Source organism: Cryptomeria japonica, chromosome 3 (genome assembly GCF_030272615.1).
Source record: "Cryptomeria japonica chromosome 3, Sugi_1.0, whole genome shotgun sequence".
NCBI lineage: Eukaryota > Viridiplantae > Streptophyta > Pinopsida > Cupressales > Cupressaceae > Cryptomeria > Cryptomeria japonica.
In genome coordinates this window covers 318,354,708-318,378,073 of record NC_081407.1, presented here as the reverse complement: position 1 = coordinate 318,378,073, position 23,366 = coordinate 318,354,708, and the positions used below count along the sequence as shown (strand labels likewise).

General features: G+C 37.0%; 1 protein-coding gene across 2 annotated transcripts; it reads left to right on the top strand.

Moving 5' to 3' along the window:
• Nucleotides 1–7,059: 7,059 nt before the first annotated feature.
• On the top strand, nucleotides 7,060–12,975 carry LOC131036008 (protein DUF642 L-GALACTONO-1,4-LACTONE-RESPONSIVE GENE 2). Of its 2 annotated transcripts, none has more exons than XM_057967796.2 (4): nucleotides 7,060–7,666; nucleotides 9,625–10,125; nucleotides 12,045–12,248; nucleotides 12,333–12,975. In XM_057967796.2, the coding sequence occupies exons 1-4, from the start codon at nucleotides 7,561–7,563 to the stop codon at nucleotides 12,731–12,733; spliced, it is 1,212 nt and encodes a 403-aa protein (XP_057823779.2). In that variant the 5' UTR covers nucleotides 7,060–7,560; the 3' UTR covers nucleotides 12,734–12,975. The 2 variants fall into 2 exon arrangements, with proteins under 2 accessions (XP_057823779.2, XP_057823780.2); XM_057967797.2 differs by lacking the exon at nucleotides 7,060–7,666 and adding an exon at nucleotides 7,731–7,752.
• Nucleotides 12,976–23,366: the final 10,391 nt, after the last annotated feature.

Sequence of the window (23,366 nt, the reverse complement as noted above, 5' to 3'; positions counted from 1 at the left end):
ACTTAAAACATGAGTTGTTGATTTGATCAAATCATTACAAGATCAACGATCAGGATTGGACAAGATAGATTTGAAAAATACTTGCATGCCCTAAAAGTACTTGGACCAATTAGAATGTGCCATGCAAGACAACATTGTCCAGGATAGCTAACTGTCAATGACAGGTGTCATGATTCTAGGCTGTCGTAGTTGAATTTGGGACCCACTCTTGTGACATCATGGGACCACAATAAGATTTTTCCTTCACGAGCACTGAAGTGGGCGTGGACACGTGTCATCATTTCACAAATCAGTACAATCCAATAAGCATTGACATTTCTGACATTACGGGGCTGCAACGAATCAAAATTTAATTTTCATGATGCTTCTGGATTTTCTTGATAGCATCAATCAAAATTTGTCGAGTTTGACTAAGAGAAGACTCCTACCAACTACACAGGTGGCACAATTGCACAACAGTATAGAGTACGAATCTCTGGAGTCCACAGGTGTGTGCATAGCCACCAAATGTCATCATTGCATTGGCCTTTGTAAATACAAAGAGACTTAGGAAATATTCAAAATGGACAAGGGCAATTGGTTACAAAGCAAATGAGCCGGTAAAAGCATGATTTTAAACTCTCAATTTTGTAGCTTACTAATAGGCAAATGGGGGTAGCAAGTCAACATAGAAGCATAACATATGGTGTGGGGCTTAAGGAAGACTTTGCTAGGACAAGGTTAGGTTTTCCATACTTGGGCAAATTTTTGCAAGGGCTTGACAGATTAGAGATCTTAGAAATTCACATGGGTTCTACCACCTGTCATAGTTGGGGTCGTATGGTTGAAATCAAATGGGCATGGAAATGACAATAGAACTTTTGGGAGAACATGAGACCAGACAAAACCAAAATAGAAAGGAAAGACAAAACAGTCCATATGCATATATTTATAGTGTGCATGGAATAGGACCTATTTCAAGAGAAATAGGGTTTCAAAAATTGTCCATGCACTAACTATTTTTTAAATTCACCATTTAAGCTTTATAGAAAATACGAATTCTCTCTGTAAGTATTACTGGTCAGATATGGACCAATCTAGAAATGGTCAAATTTACCATTCTTGCATTATCCTAACACCTTGCATTCTACATCAACACAAAGTCATCAACAGTGAAGTCTTGTATCCATACACTCTTTTTCCCCATTCTACCTAATTTTGGAGTAAAGAGACAAATCCTCTCAACTGCATCAATCATACATATAGATTTATCATGGATGTGTGATCATGTCCTAACAAGAGTCCAAATTGGTAGAACTTGCACATCTAATTTTGAATTTATGGTTTATCATGTCGGTAAGAATATAAGAAATTTTATCATTTTTAATATCTAGAAGTCTCTTTAAAGAAAGTTGGTTTAATTTTCATTTCAATATTTTTTCTCTAATAAATAAGAAATACATACTTAAAGGCTTCCTGGCCTACCCACGAGTGTATAGGAAATCTCATGGGCCAACTCAAACCTAGCCTCTTCTTCCACCTTTTCCTATTTGACTGCATCAAGTTCTTTCCTAAGTTGTGTATTTTCTACCCTTAATCGCATATATGTAAGCAACATGTATTAAGCTGGGGGGAAAGGATGCTAGTACAAATACCTCTGAATTAGACAGGGTAGGTTTCATATGGTAGGGAACAATTTTTGGCCCTTTCCTCTTTTATTTGTTTTCTCTCTTTGTTATGAAGTTCTTCCAGACACATCTCATCCAATTTGTTCAATTGTGTGATTCTTAATTATTGAGCTTTTGTTAAATCAATCCCAACCTCTATAGTGGTCCTTAGTGTCTCTATCTAAAACGCAATGGGAAGCACAAGAATATTACCATAGACTAACTCATAAGGTGTGAATCTAGTGGTAATATTCCATGTTGTGTTATAAGCCTAGACTGCTTCAAACAATTGATCGGCCCAATCAATTCTTCATGCAAACACTATATTTTTGAAAATTGTTTCCAACACTCTATTGGTGACTTCTACTTGTCCATTGGCCTAAGGATTAAGGGGAGGATTTTTGTGTGTAACCTAGTAACATTGCAAGAATGCTTGAATTATGGTGGAAATGAATTAATCTCCATGATCTAAAAAAACAATATCCAAGGTGCATCAAGCCTTTCTAGGTTATTCTTATATATGAAATATGCTACCTTCTCCTCTCAAAATATTGGTAGTGCCTTCACCTATGCCCACTTGGTGACATGATTTGTGTAGACTATACTATAATGATTTCCTATAGATGGCAAATCAATTGGTTCGACAATACAAATCTCTCATTTTTCAAATGGTTCAAGAGATATTAAAGGTTGAAGAGGCATCTTTGTGGAAAAGAGGTGGTCTTCCCATGTGTTGACATTGATCATGGTGCTTTATGCACTAGAAAATATCCTTTGTCATAGTTGGACAATAGTACCCAGTGTCAAGCACCTTATGTCTCATTTTGAGTGCAAAATAATTCCCTCCAGTAGATAGACTCTTATGATATCATTAAATTTTGTTTCCTACACACATCTTAAACAATATACCATATATCCATTTAATCTAGATATTTCCCTAATCAACTTCTTAACTTGCTTAGGATGAAAATGAGAGAGACACTTCGCTATAAAAAGATAATTGTCCATCAAGGAACCTTAATTGATATGGAAAATAAATGTTCATTCCAAAAGGTATCTTTTATTGGTTGGTCATTTTCATGTAAAGTTAATCTTGACAAAAGCAATAGCATTATACTTTCTTGGCTTGCCTGCAACCACCTAATAACATGAACACCAATTACAACCTTGTTCATCAAATATCTAAAAGTAGCATGACTAGCGTTGAAAAATATTTTGAAACTAGTGATGTAGTGACAAAAGTTGTTAATTGCATAAACAATTGTGGAGAATTATTTCTTAGTAGTAGTGTAATTCCTCCCAGTTGGGTTGATATGGCCTAGATGCCCCAAAATTCTCATTTATGTCCTTAAACAACAACAATGGCTTGATTGGATGCATCTAGATTAATATGGAAAGGTTTCCTCCAATTGGGCCCTTCAATGATATGGGACATAACTAGGGCTTCCTTTATAGTCTCAAAATATGTTTGACAATCTTTAGTCCAGCTAAATTCCAAATCCTTTTTAAGCAAGGCAAATAGTAGGTCTCTAATCTTAGTGATGCCTTTTATGAATTACCTATAATACCCAACATGCCCTTGGAATCTCCATACTTCAATCTAAGTCATCAAAGAAGGTATTTCTTGAATAACTTTCACTTTCTTAGGGTCAACCTTAATGCCCTCTTTAGAGATATTATGGCCTAGAACAATGATTTTAGTCATTATTAATAGACATTTCTCATGGTTCAAATATAACATAGTAATCACACCATTGCAATGCCTGTTTCAAATTTTATAATGCTTCATCATAGATTTTTTCATGAACTGTAAAATCATTCATGCATATCTTAATAGAAGTTGTGGTAAGATCCACACAAAATTCCAATACAACCAAAGCCATTTGTATCATAGAAATAGATTGTTGTTTGTTTATTATTTATTTTCTCTTTCATATTCTAATAGTAGGACATAGCATGTTCATATGTTAAATGCATATAAATATATTAGGTTGCATCAAATTCCATCATGCCTCGTTTCTAGGTTGCTAGGCATCTCATGTAGGGTCAGGTATTCTCCTAGTAGGAAGAATTTTGAGGAAGTATAAGCTTCGTGGTTGGGTGAAAAAGTGCTTGAAATATATTCTCATCTCTTGGTTTGTGAATGATTGATGGGTTAGTGGCAGCAAGATACTCCAGTGGTCATGTTTCCTATATCATTACTTGTATTATTTTGATGAGATGGGCATGAGAGCCTAAGTCGCGCATCCTTGTATGTCATATTTCATGTACTCTATATTCTTGACTAGTCACTTCTACATGTGAGATGTATTATGTAATTCATATATATTGATGATGTTTCATTTCATTTCCTTAATAATAAGAAAATAAGTTATTTATTTAATTTTGTGATATAGTTTTGGGTTGTGTTACTGTGTACGTTACATTCCTTCTCTGTATATATAGCTATTTCTTCCTCCCTCCTACACTCTTCTTCTCTCTCTCTCTCTCTCTCTCTCTCTCTCTCTCTCTCTCTCTCTCTCTCTCTCTCTCTCTCTCTCTCTCTCTCTCTCTCTCTCTCTCACACACACACACACACACACACACATATCCCTCTCCCTCTCCCTCTCCCTCTCCCTCTCTCTCTCTCTCTCTTCCTCTAGATCTCTTAATCTCGATCTCTCCCTATCTCTCTTTATCTTTATCTCCCCATCCACCTCTATCTATATATTTTTTTCCCTCTTCCTCTCTCACTTTATCTTCATCTCCTCCACTATCTGTAGAAATGTCTCCCTCTATCCATCCATCTCTCTCCCTCTCTCTCTCACTCTTCCTCTTCCCAGACCTCTATATCTATACCTTGTTACCTCTCTAGCTCTCTCTCCATATTGCTTTTTCCATCTCTCCCTCTATATATATCTTGGTATCTTTCCATCTCTCTACTCTTATAGCCCCCTCTCTCTACCTCTATCTATATATCACTTCCTATCTCTATCTTTATCTTTCTATCTCCCACTATCTCATTCTCTTATTCTCTATATATTTATCCCTTTCATCAATATATCTCTTTCTCTCATCTCTCTCTATCTCTCCCTCTCCTCTCCATATCCCTCTCCTTTTTCATCTCCATCTCTATCTTTATCTCTGTATCTATCTCTATCATTTTATCTCTCTCTTTCTCTTACTCTTCCTCCTCTAGCCGCCTCTCTCTCTCTCTCTCTCTCTCTCTCTCTCTCTCTCTCTCTCTCTCTCTCTCTCTCTATATATATATATATATATATATATATATCCCTTCCATCTCTATCTTCCTCTTTATCTCTCTCTCTAGCTCTTATCTCTATCTTCTTACCTCTCCATGCTTCTCCTTCCCTATATTTCTCTCTATCTCTTCCCCTTCTATCACCTCTTTTATATCTCACTCTTGCCCCCTCCATCTCTATTTTTCCATCTCTCTCTCTCTCTCTCTCTCTCTCTCTCTCTCTCTCTCTCTCTCTCTCTCTCTCTCTCTCTCTCACACACACACACACACACACATTAACTCCTTGTTTTATCTCTATCTATCCCTCTCCCATTCCCTCTCTCCTTCCATTACTTTGTCTCTATATATTTATCTCTCTCACACCTTGTCTATCGTTTCCAAGTTATATCTATCTCTCCATCTCTCCTTTCTATCCCCGTCTCTCTCTTTCTATCCTCACACCCCCTCTATATTTTCCAAGTTATATCTCTCTTCATCTCTCCTTTATATCCCTATCTCTCTCTTTCTATATCTCTTTACTTCTCTATCCTCTTTCTACCTCTCTCCCTTACTCTCCCTCTATCTCTATATTTATATACCCATCTCCATCTCTATCTCTCTCACTCACACACACACATTCCTTGTTTCTCCCTCCCTATCTCTTTCTCTATAGATCTATCTCTCTATATTTCCCTCTATCTCTCTATCTCCCTCTCTTTATACCTCTACTACCTTTCTTTCTCACTCTTGTTATCTCTATTCTATATTTACCTCCTCTCCATTTGTATATCATTATCTCTACCTCTTTCTCTTATTCACTCCATCTCTCATGCCCAATCTCTCTCTATATCTCTCCTTATCCATCTCTATCTTTATATCTCTCACTACCTATATGACTTCCCCCGCTCTCTCTCTCTTATTTGCTTTACCTCTCCTTTATAACTTTATTTATATTTCTCTCGCTCTATCTCTCACTCACTATCTCCCTAAATCTTTCACTATCCCTCTCTATCTCTAGATCACCCTCTTTCTATATCTCTCCCTTTCTTCCTCTCTAGACATTAAGCTCTCTCTCTCTCTCTCTCTCTCTCTCTCTCTCTCTCTCTCTCTCTCTCTCTCTCTCTCTCTCTCTCTCTCTCTCTCTCTCTCTCTCTCTCTCTCCCTTTTCTCTCCCCATCTCTCCCTCTATTGATCCTTCCCTATCCTCATATCTATCTCTCTATCTGCACCTCTCTACCTTTCTCTTCCCTTATATATCTTTCTATCTCTCCTTATAAGTAGATGCATAGTTGATTTGAAGATATCATTTCTCCATTTAGACCTTTGTTGCACAAACAACATCATTTGTTAAAAGACCCACTAATTGACCTCATGTAAGTTACACAAATGTATGCAAAAAAAAGGACCAAAACTTTCCCTATTTGACCTTGCACAGTTCTTCAATGTACATGTTGCACACCAAGATGTGATTGCTAGTTGTTACATGGTTACATTCTCTTACCTCCTTTCCATATTATGAGATCATTAGACCAAAAAAATAAAAATAAAATCTCTTTTTTAATATTTCTTTTCAATTTTGTTTTCAAACATTAATAATTACATAAAACTCTCAATTTTGTTTTCAAACATTGATAATTACATAAAACTCTCAAATTGTAATTATTGAGAATAAAGAGATTAAAAAATAAGAAAATCATTAACTTAAAAGTCCTAATTCTTTTTGGGTAAGACCTACTAACGATTGGTCAGGTGGGTGCATAGGACCGTGCTGTAACAGTTTTATGTTCCTTCTGGTCTGGTGCTTATATTATAAGTTATCAACGGGAAGAAAAAAAAAATTGGGCGTAAGAGTTGTGCTTTTTTTTAAAAACCGCAGTCAATAACTGGTCTAGGGGACGGTGTCAATTCATTGACAAAACAGCTTTGCAAAAGAGTGTGCACTGTACTTCCACCAGCTATTGAGCTTGATTAGTTCACACTTTTTGTCTTTTTGTCCATCAGATTGGGTAATCAACCAAAATTTATGGTAAATTTGTGGTTGGTCTAAGAAGTTGTATAGCAATATCATAGTAACTAGTGGACTGTAATTATGCAGTTACAGACCTAATTAATAAGCTAGGCCCACCAACTCAGGATAACCAAAATAATACAAGTTCTTGCTGTATATTATAATCTATATCTGAAAAATGGACACTGGGACCCCAACTATGATTCTATATACGCTACACAGTACCACTTGCATGTGCCCACTTTGAGAGATGATGCCTCCGAGTACATATTCTTCATGAGCTTGATACCCATGTTGCTTGTCGGCACTAACAAATCAGCAGATCAGATTCATACAAACCCAATTCTCAAATATATACAATCACAAACTTTTCCACCCTTTTCAGGATATCGTAGACTCAAGAGTTCTGTCGGTAGCTAGGGACCCAATTGCACAATTGTTTCCATGGCTCTTCACTTTAAAAGAAATCTCATCTGGGAATTACCTTTTTATCACATGCCAAATGAATGATGGTGTTTACCCCTTTGGACTGCAAGTTGCAACAATACAATTTCTCCAATGGAAACATCCTGGCTTCATGTTCAGTGGATGTAATCTTTCCAAATACCTCCATTCTGCAGTCCCTATCAGTAAAGGTGTCAAAGGCTTGAATAACCAGGAAGAATAGTTTTGTGGGGGCCTGCGGCATCATGGAGTCTGGGTCTAAGCCCCTTGCCTTCTCATGGACAATTTGCTTGCTTGGAGTGTTCATGCTATGGACTGGCAAAAAGACTTTTGCTAGAACAGCGCAAGATGGTAAGCTTTACAGTACTTACGATTTTATCTGCTTGCCATTTTGGTTTTTTCAGATTGTGATGCGTTTCCAGGGCGAGTGCAATCAGGTGAGGAAAGCCCTCTTGCTGGATATGTAGAGATTATTAGGCGTTTGTCATTCACAGGGCGGGTTGGTGATCCTTCCTGCTTTAGTTGTCATCCCTAAATGATTGGGATTGTCTGGTCTTGGCCACTTGTGCTTACACACCAATTGGTGAATTCTCCTAAGCATCCTAAAATGACTGGGTTAGATTTTTAAGCATCAGTGATATTAGCACAAGATTAAAAAATGTACTAGAATATGGCCATATTCGCGCGCACGGACATATATATGGATCGATTTATCTATATAGAGATCTTTCTTTCTGAAGCTGTATACACTATATTGCAGCATTAAAAGGTTGCATTTTGCTTATATTAGTGCCGTGTTCTGCAGTTCTAGCCCATCTAAGCATGCCCTTTGCTAAAACATTGCCAACAATATGTTGTGAGAATCCAACCTACCTTAAAAGTTGAAAATAAAATGCTAATAAGATAAATGATATATAATTTGTTTTGAAATGTGGAAGCTATTCATTGCTCAAGAAGAGTTTACATAGTCAAAACAGATCACTTTTTTCTGTTTAATTGCTGAATATGCTCTAAGATCAGGATTTGGTTGGCCTTAGAAACCTCATCCAGGGCTATTAATTTGCCAAAAAAATCAATTGGAAGTAATGGTTCATCTCCTTGAGATTTTGATGTTGGTTTATAATGTGTTTCCGTTACGAAGATTTAATGCAATACATTTGCTGGAATCTAGCCATAGATATTCTGTATACATGAACTTATCTATTTACAGATCTTATATCCCCGGTTTTTATATATTATAGTGAAGTATAAAAATTAAAAACTACATTTTGTTTGTTGTACTAGTTTAGAATTTTATTGTTGTACAATATTCTTTTTTCCTCGTCACACAGGTCATGCAATAGAGTAAAACCTGTTTTGATCGTTAAGATTATAAAATGAGGTTGGGTGCAGTTCTCCACTGAGTTGTGGTGGAATAGATAACCAATTTAACGGTCCTCTGTACACATGACAGATGGTGCATTTTCTTCCATTCAGAAGCCTATGAGTATCATAAGCTTGATAGTCTACCCTGAAATGGGCATGAATTCTATGGTTTTGCATTAAACTTGGTGTGAGTGTCTATGGATCTAGTGGCAGAATGGTGATCCTAGGTTTCATAGAGTACTCTAAAGTTGGTGTTGTAAGCAAAATAGTGTCCTTTGTGCTCTAAAGTGGGTTAGAGTAGTTATCCATTTAGAATCACACAGTATTGCTAAGCTGGTTGGGAACTCTATTGGGGGCATGATTCTGTGAGTGCGCGTTTATGGATTACCAAGCCTAACAGTATCCTGTGCTTGATACAGTAGTCAGAAGTGAACACCATAGTTTATCCATGTTTTAGGAATAGAGTAATCCCAAGTTTAATGGTGTAATCTCAATCAGAGGTAAGTATTTATGGATTTACAAGTGGAACTGTATACTAAGTATGATTTTGTAGTCCCAGCTGCTAGTGTGTTTTTAGAAGTGAAACAACATTCCTAAGGGTGTGTTACGAATTTAAAAGAAAAAACTGTATCCTAAGCTTGATGGCCTACTCTCAAGTAGCTCTTAATGAGTTTGGATTTAGTAGCCTAATAATATGCTAAACTTGATACCTTACTCTCAATTGCGTGTTAGTGTTTATGTATTTTGAACCAGAATGATATTCCAAGTTTCATAGCATACTCCCAAATGGATTCGAGTATTTACTGGTTCACCAGTCAAAAATAATAATCTATTTTTTTTTGTCTGTGCAAACTTGTAAACAAATTATATCATTCATCTTGTTTGCAGGTTTTCATAAAGATTTCAAGCCAGTTACAGTGTTAACAAATGGTTTGACCATGTAGGGCTACTATCCAATGGAGATTTTGAGGCCTCCCCTGAGCTCAGTTTTCTCAATGGAACAGTCATAGTAGGTGAGACTGCATTACCAAGCTGGAAGGTCCAAGGCACCGTTGAATACATAAGATCGGGACAAGCCCAAGGTCCCATGGTGCTGGTCGTTCCCCAGGGAAAACATGCTGCAAGACTTGGAAATAATGCTGAGATCAGTCAAGGGATCGAGCTGGATAGAGGATCAATTTATTCTCTTACCTTCAGTGCTGCTCGAACCTGTGGACAGCTGGAGACCTTGAATATATCGGTCTCACCTGCAGCAGCAGCAAGCATAGATCTGCAGACTCTGTACAACAGTGAAGGATGGGATGCTTATGCATGGGGATTCATAGCGATTACAGATAGATCTGAGCTTAGTTTTCTCAATCCTGAATTGGAGCAGGACTCAACGTGTGGTCCTTTGATTGACAATGTGGCCATCAAGAAGATTTCTTTGCCAGATCAGTCAGATGGTATATCTTTATTTTTCTTTAGATGAATATAGAAACTGATTTTACCTAAACATGGGATTTGTGCCATGCCTATTAATTACTCCAAAGTTATTTCATTTTGCATTTTGCTTAGTTGCTTGATCCGGTGTTCCCATGCAGAGGCCAATCTCAATTTTAGCAGTAGTTGAATAAATTTAGAGTTAGTTTTGTATATGGTCCCAAGGTACATTATTATCTCCTCCACATCATTATTTTCCAGCATCAATTGCATGTACATTATATTTTCCTTTGCATATAAATATTTAGAGAAAACCATTACCTGTATTAACCCCTTATGTAGTGGCTACACATCTTCAGCCTTCCTCTTTGTAAACTACTAAGAAATTTGAAATTTGCTTTTTCTCAGGAATAAATTGTCCAACTTTTCAGTCAGAGAATTTTTCCTAACACGTGTTCTGATTTAATGGTTAAAATGTTTGCCACTTAATGGGCTCAAAAGTATCTGTTAAATTCTCTTTTCTTTCACTAGTGTTTCAATTCTTTTATTTGTATCATTTCAGTTTTCCTTCATTTTTCATTATATAATCACAATCCAGGGCTTCCCTTCAACTTTGAATTTCTTATGCCTTCCCTTTAACATTAAATTGCTAAATTATATAATCACAATCCAGGGTCTTCCCTTCAGCTTTGAATTTGTATCATTTCACAGTTTCCTTCATTTTTCATTATATAATCACAATCCAGGGCTTCCCTTCAACTTTGAATTTCTTATGCCTTGCCTTTAACATTAAATTGCTAAATAAGGCCTTTGACTAGGTTCAATGCTTGAGTATGGTTGTTTGTTAATTGTTATGCATCTTGTATTCCCATTTAGCCAAAAGGCAACACAATAGTATGGGCTTTAAAAAGTAAAAGTTAGGAAAATTAAGGTTGGGTTGTTGATATGGTTGTTTGTTATACATCTTGAATGTCCATTTAGCTAAAAGGCAACGCAATACTACGGGATTTAAGAAGTACAAGTTAGGAAAATTTAGGTTGGGTTGTTGATGGTTAGACAAAGTTAACTCCATTGCACTGGTGAAGTTGCCAGAACCATGCAGTTTTAATCAGTGACATTCTTCACTTTTGATTTTTTAAACAACTCTCCTGTCCTACCCCAATCCATAAGTTGTATTTCTTACCTTAAAGAAAAACTCTTAAATCACTAAGCACAAGTAATGTGTCCATCCAGTATAGCAACTGATGAACAGAAGGCAGTTGTTTAATATCAGCTCTAATGCTTCTTGAATTTTCTAATCTCTATGCCTGTTACTAGCTCTAGCAGAGAACCAGTTTTAGGCAAATACAAACCTAGCTTACTCTATCATGAAAGTGCATCCAGCTTTATATCTTTTGTTCATCAATCATCTGTTGTTTGATGCAGGATGGTCTTGTTCACCCTATTAACACCAGCTAAGTTGGCTTTCGATCCTTTTAAGCTCTTGCTTGAACTGTTCCTTCTATCCGTATGGTTCAGTATGTGAAGAAATAGCTGGATGATGTTTCCATATTGACACGCACCTTGAGATTGTTGATTTGACAACAAAAACCCCTCTCTTCAAATTGATTAATCAGACTGATGCCTCTGATACTACTGTTTAATGATTAACAGAGGGCTGTAATTATGTATGTTTGCCCATGTGTGTAATCAAATTCACACTTCTGAAGCTTACTGGAGAGAAGTTGAGCACTTCCCTTGTCTATTAATGGCTAGTTGTATGTTTAGATCCCATTTACTTATTTTGAGTATATGGCATTTGCACATTAATATAGTTTCTTCCTTTATTGTCTTTCAAGTGGAACAAATCTTTAGTTGCAATAAAAATTGTTAGCCATTATAAAAGTCTGCCCAACTCTTTTCTCACCAAAACAGCTAAAAAGTTCATATTCTGTGTTTGCAGACAACTTGGTGATAAATGGAGATTTCGAAGAGGGCCCTTTCATGTTCCCAAACTCTTCTGTGGGAGTCCTCTTACCTCCCAACCTTGACTATGAAACATCTCCATTACCTGGTTGGATTGTAGAATCAAGCAAGGCTGTGAGATACATAGATTCTAATCATTTCTCTGTTCCAGAAGGCAAGAGGGCCATACAGTTGCTCTCAGGTATGAAACGTTCCATTGTAAAGATCTGTTATTCCATTTTGGACATTTGTGGGCAGTAACATAATTTCATTCTTTCTTTCTCAGGCAATCAAGGCTCCATTTCACAGATCATAAAAACAGCCACAAGCAAAACATATCGTCTCATATTTTCGTTAGGAGATGCAGGGGATGAATGCCACCCACCCCTTGCAGTGGTGGCCTTCGCAGGGGATCAATCACAGGTTGCCAATTACAGCTCTGTCATGAGTGACCCCTTTCACGTCTTCAATCTTAGTTTCATGGCGAATTCTGAGAACACCAAGATTTCCTTCCACAGTCTGTATTACAACACAAAAGATAACAGTTCCCTTTGTGGCCCAGTTATTGATCAAATTAAAGTCACCGATTTAGCAGAACTAAGCCGGGGATATGTATTTCAATTTCCTTTGAGATTGGCGTATGGTGCCAATCTGCTAGTTTTAGCGTTTCTACAATTCTTTCTTTAGCTATATGTATACTACTCAACCCAGTCTCATGCATATGACTGGTAAAAATCTCTTAGATTGTATTAGCTAGGATGAATCTAATAATTCAAATATTTATCAGTAGAAAGAAAAGAACAATATATTGAAATGACAGCCTCCAAAAAGGCTGCTGTAAACTGTGTATTCTTGAAATAATTTAGAACTCTTAAGGATTTCAAAATTATATGAAACCATATCAAAAATTTGGCAAAAGATTGCTTCTACTCGTTTCCATGAACACACCTTATCTTGTTTGTGGGGTATGATCGTTTGTCCATATGTGCATTCTCTTCACTAAAGGGAAATGGTCGAAGTGATAGGACTTCTATAATGAAGATTTGATATTTATTTTTGACTATCTGAACATTATTCCAATTAAAACAATTCACAGCAACAATAAAATCATAAGAACAAGTTTGCACTTGACAATCAAAAATGTTTTGTGCTCCCTTGTCTGCTTTGATTGACTGGATTATGGTCTCTATATTATTCATGTCATCTTTTTCTTCCTCTTCTTTTTTCTTTTTTGAAATGCCCTCAAAGGATGCATCATTAGGACACAGAAACCAATTGAACAAGAACTGTGTGCTCCACTTAAGTCTGACCATGTGTCTATTTGCCTCTGCATTCAGTTACAATAATAAACATTGATGTGTCTCAGTCCGATCTTGGTAGACAATTATAAACAATTTATGCATATGCTCCTGCAAATTATTCTCACATAAGCAGGTTTATCAAGGGAAAAGAAGAAATGTTGACAGCCACAGGGGCTTGCTTTCCATGCTTTTGTTGGGAGAAATTTTCCTTATTTATAAGATGTATTTGAATAAAAACAAAGAAACTAAGCATAATAGTATACTACTTAAGTTTGGGAGCATGTCTGCAGATTGCAAATTTGGTGACTTGTGGTTGACTTCATAACACGCCAATAGTCCTTAACTAGAGCTTTTAACATACTATCACGATAAGTTATATAGCATGCTCTTACTTATCAGTTTCTTGGATTCTTGGAGTAAAATTTACAACAGTGGTTATGACAAACCTGGGTCCACAAGTTATGACAACCACAGGGAGAATGTAAAATAACTCATACCACCAAGAGTTTTACATTTTCTACTCTCTTGAATGCTAAGTAGGGACAGGGCTTTCCAGGGATGGTCTTATTGTTTTTGAACTGTGGATTGTATTTGCTTGATTGATCTCCAATTTTTGACCCAGGGAAGATCTTTCTTGCCTTTCTATTTATATTAGCCTCTGCTCCTCTGGAACACTGGAGGGAGGATTCCTTTGTTGCTGTGGGAAATACTCCTTGGATTCTTTATTATGGCCTCAACATTTTACATCCAAAAAAAGCTTATCATGCAAGAGACTCTTGTGACACAACGGACGTATCCAAGTCACTTGAAGTTTTTTAAAGTGGTGACACTTAGGGCTCAAACACACACATATTTTCCTTTAACGCCACCCAATATTGAACCCTGGCCATCAAGGAGGCTCACTGAGTTTACATCACAACTTGACACGCCAACTGAGTACTATTGCAAAAGTTGCACCTAGAATGAATGTAAGCCTACTGATCTGGAGAATTCTCAAACTGCAGACAAGAAAAGACATCCTTCACCAAACGAATTGTTGCACCTTCCTGTTGTGACCTTTTTCACACATCACCCCATTAAAGATGGGGACCCTCTCCTTTCCTGCTTTCTAGGGTTTTTGTTAGTGTCCCGTGGCCTTCCACTTCAGTTCTGCCCAGTTTTATCAAGTTTTGAACGGTTCGAGTCTTAAGGATTCAAAGTCAGATTTTGCAAGCCAAGTGATAATAGAGTCTAGACACCGTCAAAGTGCCTAGAAAGGCCAAAGGACGAAGAACGCAATTGATTTGAACGAATCCAGACTACTTTAGAAAGTTTGTTTTTTTGCTTTTTCCTATTTTTTAGGAAGTTTCGTTTTTGGCATTTTTTAGCTCGATCCCCGATATGGCTATTTTTAGAAAGTTTTCCCTGTTTTTTAGGGATGTTTGCTTTTTGCTTTTTCGGAGTGGGGATGTAGGGTTTACATTGGTACCATCGACTTGTATCGATCACGATCAAAGATTTTCAAGTTTTGACCCAAAAGCTAAGTTCCTATATTTTAGGGGTCATGACACTTCGGATGGGTTACCTGAGCATGGATTTAAAATATCACATTAATCTGGCTAAAATTGAAGAAGTTATTAAATTTTAAAGTTTTCCAAATATGTCTCTAAGTCTAGCTAATGATGTTGTCATAGGAACTCCAAAAGTCTGCCCTCAAGGTACAAAAGCATGGTCATGGTCATCTCAAAGTCCGCCTTGCTTTACCATCAGCAGCACCTAAGTAAGATGAAGTACGCCCCATGCAAGAAGGTGAACTCCAAAGTCTGCCCTCCAAAGGATCAAGCTCTATAAACTTCGCCCTACGGATGATGGAGAAGGTCATGAACTTGAAAAAGTCCGCCCAAGGTGATGGAAAGGGACTCCAAAGAAGTCCACCTTGTCAAAGTTGAAGGTGTTTGGGGGAACCAAAAGTCCGCCCTCCTAAGATCATAACCAACTCAAAGTCTGCCTTGCAATGAAAGGAAAGTGGCCAAAGTCCACCATGTGGGAGAGATGAAAAGTCCGCCCAAAAGGATGAGTGAAGATGCCTAACTTCACAAAGTCTGCCCTAGAATTGGAGCACAAGTCATCCAAAGTCCGCCCAAGGAGAGGTGTAAGTGGTGCCTAAGACTCAAAGTCTGCCCACGCAAGTGTTATGAACTCCAAAAAGTTTGCCCTAAGGTAGGAAGCAAGTGAAAAGTGCATGAGTTAGAAAAAGTCCGCCTAAGGAGATGGTGAATGGTAAGTGGTCATGAGAAATTCCATCCTCCCACTTGAGAAGAGAACTATTCAAAGTCTGCCCTCAAGGTGCACAAGCCATTCAAAGTCCACCATGAATGGAGAGCTAAAGTGTGAAGAAGTGAGAAAGTCCGCCCTTAGGTGAGACAAGGTGCAAATGCAATGGTGCAAGAAGTTAAGAAAGTCCGTCTTAAGGAAGGAGGCCAAGTGCATGGTATATACTAAAGGAATCACCCCCTCCAAAGTTTGCCTTCCTACTTGGAGAGATGACCCCTCCAAAGTTCGCCCTACTCTTGATTTAGAGCAATGATCAAAAAGTCTGCCCTCCAAAGTTCGCCTTGAAGTTGAGTGCATGAAGTCCACCCTAAGAAGAAGTTTTTAAGGTGCACAATGATTAAAAAGTCCGCCCTTGGAGAGTATGTTGGTACATGCAATTAACAAAGTCTACCTTAAGACATAAGGAATGGTTCCTAAGTTTGTCCAAGTCTGCCATAACAAGGAGAATCAAAACAATAAACTCTACCTCATGAGAAAACATGTTAAGTTTGAAAGCAAAGGAATAATCCAAGGTGAGGTCAGCAAGATTTCAAGATAGGATTCGAACTAGGAATCAAATTAGAAAGTTTTGAAAAGAGATATTTGCATATCAAGTTCGAATATGAACTGGAAACTGAATTAGATACTTGCATTTGTGAAGTGAGACGAAAGGTTCGAACTAGATAATGATGACTATGCAACTTGAAGCTGATTTAGAAACTTTCTTCATGAACATTTAAGACTGAAATCAAAATGGAAACAGATTTTTAGAGAGGATCTGCATATTTCTAATTATAAAATCCGACTTCAATACAAATAAGACATTCTTTCCTTCATTCTTTTTCACACGAGTTTGAACTTTCAAGTGTTGAGAGAAAAGTTAAGAGATGTTCTTGCAGGTTGAAGGTATTTGAAGAATATTTTTGCAGATTGAATGTATTTTGGAGAAGTTAAGAGCATTAAGTATCATTTCCAACCTTATTCTCCCACAACATACACAGATTTTGGAGATAAACCACTTGATAGGAGGCTAATCTATCGAAGTTTCCGAGTTTTTTTAAAAGTTCCTTCTATCTTCTTGTCTCTTTCTTCTCATTCCATTGGAGGTGAAGTAGGCTTTGTTGGCAGATTCTGAAGGTTTTATCCAAATTTTCAAATAAGAAAGATCATGCTAGATAGACTATTCCTTTCTTCTTTCTTATTTTTTTGCCTATCTAAGCAAGGTTGAATGAGATTTTTCTAAGTTATAATCTGAGTTCAAGTTTAAAATCAGAATTTGATATTCTTTAGGTTTTCATATATTCTTCAGAATTCTTAGAATACCTACATGTGAAAACTTCATTTTTAAGACTAAGTGTTGAGAACAAAGTGAAAATACCAACCACTTAGCCACCAAACTCGCAAATTACGCTTTAAAGTATAGATTTTAACTTAAGTTGGTTTGATTGTTTTACATAACTCACAACCAGGATGAAGTTTTTGGTGGATAAGGATTCCCCTCCGGAATCTAAGATGAGGTCGAAGTGGAAGTTGGTCGGAGACACGAACCTGGGACATATCAACTTGAGGGAGTTCAAGAAGCGAATGTATGGCCTTGACAACTTGATGCCCATTGCCTACAACAACTGCCATAAAGATGATGAGAAATGGAATTGTACATGTTGTTGGTTTCCTTCCAGTGATGCACTCTGTTGAGTTAGTAGTAGAGTGCTCTAAACACTATAATTCTATAAGCTGAGAGATCATAGCACCTGTCGGGAAAGTCTTGGCAAATGTCAGTGATGTTGCTATCAGGGAAGCTTTTCGCATCCTTGAATATCATAACCCTGTTTACATGACCAAGGAAGAAGCAACACGGTTGTACCGAGATAACATTGAAGAATATGAGGCCAACATCAACCATCAATGGTTGGAAAAGCCAAGGAAAGGTGCTTCCAAGTTACCTAAGGATCTTATAAGAGCATATTTCAAGGAAGATATTGGAGATTTGATAGTTCTACTAAACAGGGTCATGGGTAGTCCATATGGCACGCCATTTGAGTCTTGAATGTACTACTTCATCAATGAGATAAATGTCGGAGTGAAGATGACTGATTGGGCAAAGATTATAAGTGATAATCTTGATGACCAACTGAAGAATTTAGGAAAAAAACATGACATTCTATATGAGTTCCTATCTGGTGTACTCTCTTGCTCAAACCTACAGATGCAAAGGACTCACCTGTAGAGGGGAAGTGGGAAATAAAGAAAATCAATTTGTTGTTTACGATTGCTACTCATTGTTGCACTTAGAGGAAAACTTTCACTTCAAAAGAGTCAATGATTCATTCTTAATGCACATTATGAGGACACTCCAAGGTGGTCTGCATCAGAGGCTCTCTCGGGAATCTAAAGATTTTATCAACAGATTCGGGCATTGGTACATCCAATATCCTAAGTTTACTTGAAGTTGCTTGAAGTTGTCAGACAATTGGAAAATTATATGATTATTCAGAGAGAGAAGCAAAAGAAGGCAGAGACATCTTCTCTCACTATTGGAAATGGATTGGAAACATGTCCATCGTCACAGGCTGTTGCTAGTGTTGAAAAAGAGTTTGCTTGGTACCCATTCTTCCAGTATAAGGCTAGAGCACATTTTGACCCTTTTCACCAGATAAAAAGGGTTGATGGTGAAATATTCAAGCATAGACCGGATCTCGAAGACTATTGGGTTGATGCAGCTAACAATTTTGAAGTCAGAAAGAGATTATGGTCCAGACTTTCCCTGAATTTGATTAGAGCAACAAAAGTATTTAGAGTAGCAGATCAACTTGAAGATGATCCCGAGTTTGAGCAGCCTCACTTTGACAAACTAAGAAATGAGTCCCTTGCCTTGGTTAATTGGTCAGATTCTGAAAGGTCGGACTTGAGTGACCTTATGAGACCAATAATTGAATATTCAAAATGGTGGGCAAGTGAGAAGGCAAAGGATCTTAAATCCAAAGGTACCAATCTCACATATGATCTCATGGGGACCAATGAATCAATGTCTCCAAACCATGGTGTTTCGTAAAGTGTTGGGTCTAGAAAAATGAAAGAACCCACTGAAAATTCTCTAAGGGGTAAAGGAAAGAAAGTAGTCGGAGATGCAAGCAGAAAATATAAATCTAATGAGGGTCATTCGACCTTAAGTGTTGCATCCACTGCTCCAGTCAAGGCTACAACTGATGAACAAAGGATGAATATTGATATAGGAGTAAGAGCTTCTTCCCCTTCAGTGGAAGAGCTAATGGAAGAACCAGCCCAAGAGTCGAATTCTGCTAAGAAGGTAGAGATTAAAGAACCTGAGTTTCCAAGGGAGTTCCTAGATGGTATAGTTACAGGACCAAAGGAAACAGAGAATAAGTTTGATGAAAGTGGCATGGAGCAGTCAACCATTCTGGATAGGCTAAAGGAAAGAATAAAGGCTTAGGCTCCTAAAGAGGATCATTCAGAGGAGAACACATCAGGATTCTTGGCTATGGTGAGTAAACCGATTGAGATAAGACCGCCCAAACCAACCAAGAGATTCTCTTTAATTTAAAGAGATAGTGTAGGATTCATAACAATGCAAGTAGTTGTACCTAAAGAAGGGAAAACTTGGGACAATGTTGCTCCAAAAGATTATAAGATCACTATAGTAGAGTTGGGTAAGCCTACTCAGGCTCAAGAGATCTATTATTTTGATGATTCTTGCAATGCCCTCAAGGCAAGACTATCCAAGGAGAAGGAAAAAAGAATGAAGGTTGAGGAAGAGAATCAGCAATGGAAGAAATATGTTCAACATTTGACGAAACCTCTAGATCGGGAGGAGGTACATGTTACTCCTCCCATGCCTCTTCTGCAAGAGTCATTAAAGGATTATGAAGACATGAAGGCAACCTTCAAAGAAGTGAAGGAATGGACTGTGAATGCCTCATAACGTCTTGACATACTCATTGAGAACCTGATAGCAGCAAATGAGTCCACATCTTCCTTATTGAGTATAATTTGAGACATGGTTGAAGCTTGGGAAGATAGTGCAGATATTCAAAAGATGATTATTCCATATTTAAAGGAAATCAGAGGACTTTCTTGGCAGGATCTTGTAAACAGAAAAGTCATCTAGCCTAGTGACCTGTATGATTTCAGCTCTTGGTACTTTGCCTTGGTTACAATGGTTGAATCTCTGAGAAAATCCGAGGCTAAGTGTGTAGAAATTAAAAAAACCGTCAGAGATATTCAAGACAAGGTTTTCCTTGTGGCAGTCGAGATATTGCAACAAGATGAGGTGTGAGAGAAGCATCTACGTGTGGAGAATTTGAGGGCCAAAGTTCAAAGAAATTTCTTCAAAGTTACAAGGCCAGTTCTCAAGGAAAATATCTCCAAAGTCTCAAGCTTCATGTGCATAGACGAAGATTTCCTGACACAAACACTCAGCTAGGAAGATACTCTCGCCACCTGTTCTGATGATGTGATATGGTTGATTTCCAAATCAGTAATTTGCCAAGTGTGACCATAGAGGAGGTGTGTCTTATTGTGTCCAGACACATTGAATCTACAAAAGGGAAACTAGACACTCACCTCAGTAATAATAGAAGTTGCGCCACTTGTCTTCTTCTTTTTCATTCTAACTGATAGAGTTTTGGGAAAACCCTAATTAGGGTTTATAACTTTCAATCTGGGCCCTTCATCATTGTTTGATCTCAGTCATTCATTATTTTCTGAAAACTATATAAGGCTACCTCCTCTCATTTGGAGAGTGTGAGGTTTTAGATATATTGTTGTGTGAAGGTCATTTTTCAAATAATACATTGCATGTGCGCATTCTCTTAAGGCTTTGTAATATTTGTTAATTGAGTGATTGGCATGGTTTCAATTTCCTCAACACATTAATTAAAAGTTAATTTAGATTTGCTTTCAAAGTTGTTAGAATTGAATGAAGGATTTGATAAGTATTAACTAACGGTGTATCTCTGCTCATACTTTTGGTGAATGGATGATTTCCATTTTGATGTGCAAAGTTAGTCTGAGCCTATCCGTTGTGTATGCCAAAACTTCGCTCATAAACACAACCCATTGAAGATTGCACCTGCTTTGTGCAATTGTCCTTAGTGTGGCGAAGCAAAGTGTCATTTCCCGAGAACACCCAGTTAATATTGTGTGCGGGAAAAGTGATGCAAAGAAATGAAAAAATTGATTTCAAAACTATTCCACACACCAACGGGACTCTTGGTGCAAGTTATGGAGCTATGTTGAATAGCTCAACTCCCCAAGGGACATTCCATTGTTCTCTATCTCACAGGATCCCTCAAGCCAATGCCTTTTCTCTTAGAACATTGAGCAAAGCGACTTAGGAATGACAACTATGAGAATGAGGGATATTGATAAACTTAATATGAATGCATTCCTAGTTATGCATGACGTTAAATCCAATATGAATTAAACTAGCATGGATATGATGATAAGATAAAAGATTAGTAAAATCTATCCTAACATGATATACTAGTCTAATATGAGTATGCTATGATAATAGAAATGCTTTTAAAAATGCTTATTAAGATGTTTTCTATTCAAAGAGAGGCTAAATGTTTGATTTAAAATGATTATATTAGATGCTTAGTAAAATGTCTCTAAGTTGGATACTAAAGAATTGGATCCCAAAATGATAGAAGGACGACTCTATTTATAGGAAAAATAGGGCAATGGAGGGTCAAGATTAGACAATCTTATCAAGGGCCAGGATTGAAAGTTATCAATCCATGTTTGCAATTATCACCAATGAAATGGTGACAATTGTCAACAAGAGACTGCTTGAGAGGATATTTAAGAAGCATTAAATGCTTGAGAAGACATGATGGTTACCCTAGGAGGTAAGGGTTAAGGTTGGGCTAGGGTTATCCATTGGATAAAGATTTTACCCAAGGGGTAAACTCTTGTGCAAGGGTTAAAGGGATAACCATGGTCAAAGAAAGCAATGCTTGATGAGACCCTTGGGTTAGATGAGGGTTGAGTTAGAGAGAAAGTCTCTAATCATGCACGAAGGTTGAGTTAACCATCAATGATTTGGAAGACTTTAAAGGTTAACTTGTTGAAGACATAAAGCCTTTAATGGTTTTCAAAGACTTTGAAGGTTTGAGAAGTGACTTCCCTTTTCTTAGGGATGTGACAATATTTAGGAGATGGATTGGGCTAAATTAAAATTGATTAGAAGAATCTAGAAGGGGGTTTAGAGAGGCAAGTGGGAGATGTAGGAGAATGCAAGTGGATGGAGGGGAATTTTAATTAAAATGAATTACTTTATTTCAACTAAAATAGATGCAACTTGCATAAATACAAGTGGGGGATTTAAATAAATAAATTTGATTTATTTATTTGCAATGAACAATTTAATTAAATGTAAATTTAACTAAAAGGGGAGAAAGGAGAATTAATTAGATAAAGTGATTTATTTAATTAAAGGTTATGAAAGGCTTAGGTGAACTTAATTAAATAAATTAAGTAATTCATTTAATCAAATAGATGAATGTGAATAATTTAATTAAATAGAGGAAATAGGTTAAAATGAATATTAAATATTCACTTAGGAAAGTGGTCATTTTCATACGTCTACATTTTGCCCCTCTTTGAAGTAATGTGTGTGCACATGTTGATTCAAAGAAAATTTGTCGGATATATTGTCAAAATTTGATTGATATAATGTCGTGTGTCGAGATGCCGATATGATGCCCTAGATTTGATGAATGATATTGATGATGCCCCCTCGAGAGATGAATCAAGGATTTTTTGAAAAAAAATTGCTGATTTGATAAGTGTTTTGGAATTAATTGCATTTTGAAAGTTCGACTGTGTTGAATGCATATAGATTGATTCATCTCCCGATAATGATGTTGATAGAAATGATAAAGACTAATGTGGGTATAGTGCGTACATGTCCTACATGTCCACCTAGGTCGCATTGGTATGAATCCTGATTGTCGATATGGTTCAAGTGTTGATATGGGTCCTGATTCGATATGGGTCCTGATTTGATCCTTGCGATATGGATCTTGATCTTGCTTTATTTCTCAATATGGATCTTGATATTGCTTTCGATATGGGTCTTTGATTTAATTTCGATATGGATCTTTGATTTGATTGATTTCGATATGGGACTTTGATTGATTTCTCAATATGGGTCTAGATCGATTTTTCATATGATATCCAAGGACTTTGGACATTTTTTTGTTCTAATTGATGATTGATTCTAACTTGTATCATTGATTTCCTTTGGATCAACATGTGGTCACACATGTGCATGATGATATGCAGCGATTTTGATTTTGATGAGCTATATGATATGCTTTTAATCTATATGACTTTTGCAAATGATGATGTAGATGATGGTTGAATGTGATGAATGTAGATGTTTCTAGCATGTTGTCGATATGATATGCTCATGTATGGGGATAATGATATGATCGATCATATGGATTAGATTGATAAGATTGATTGGAATTGATAAGATTGAGATCAAGTCTGGGTTCAGGTATGACACCTCCTATATAAGACATGGATGATTGAGTGTCTGGTTTCAGGAATGATACCGCCTGTATAAGACAAAGATGATCAAAGCGTTTGGTTTCAGGAATGATATTGCCTATATAAGAAATGGATGATCGAGCATCTGGTTTCAGGAACAATATATCTTGTATAAGAGCTGATCGAAACATCTGGTTTCAGGAACAATA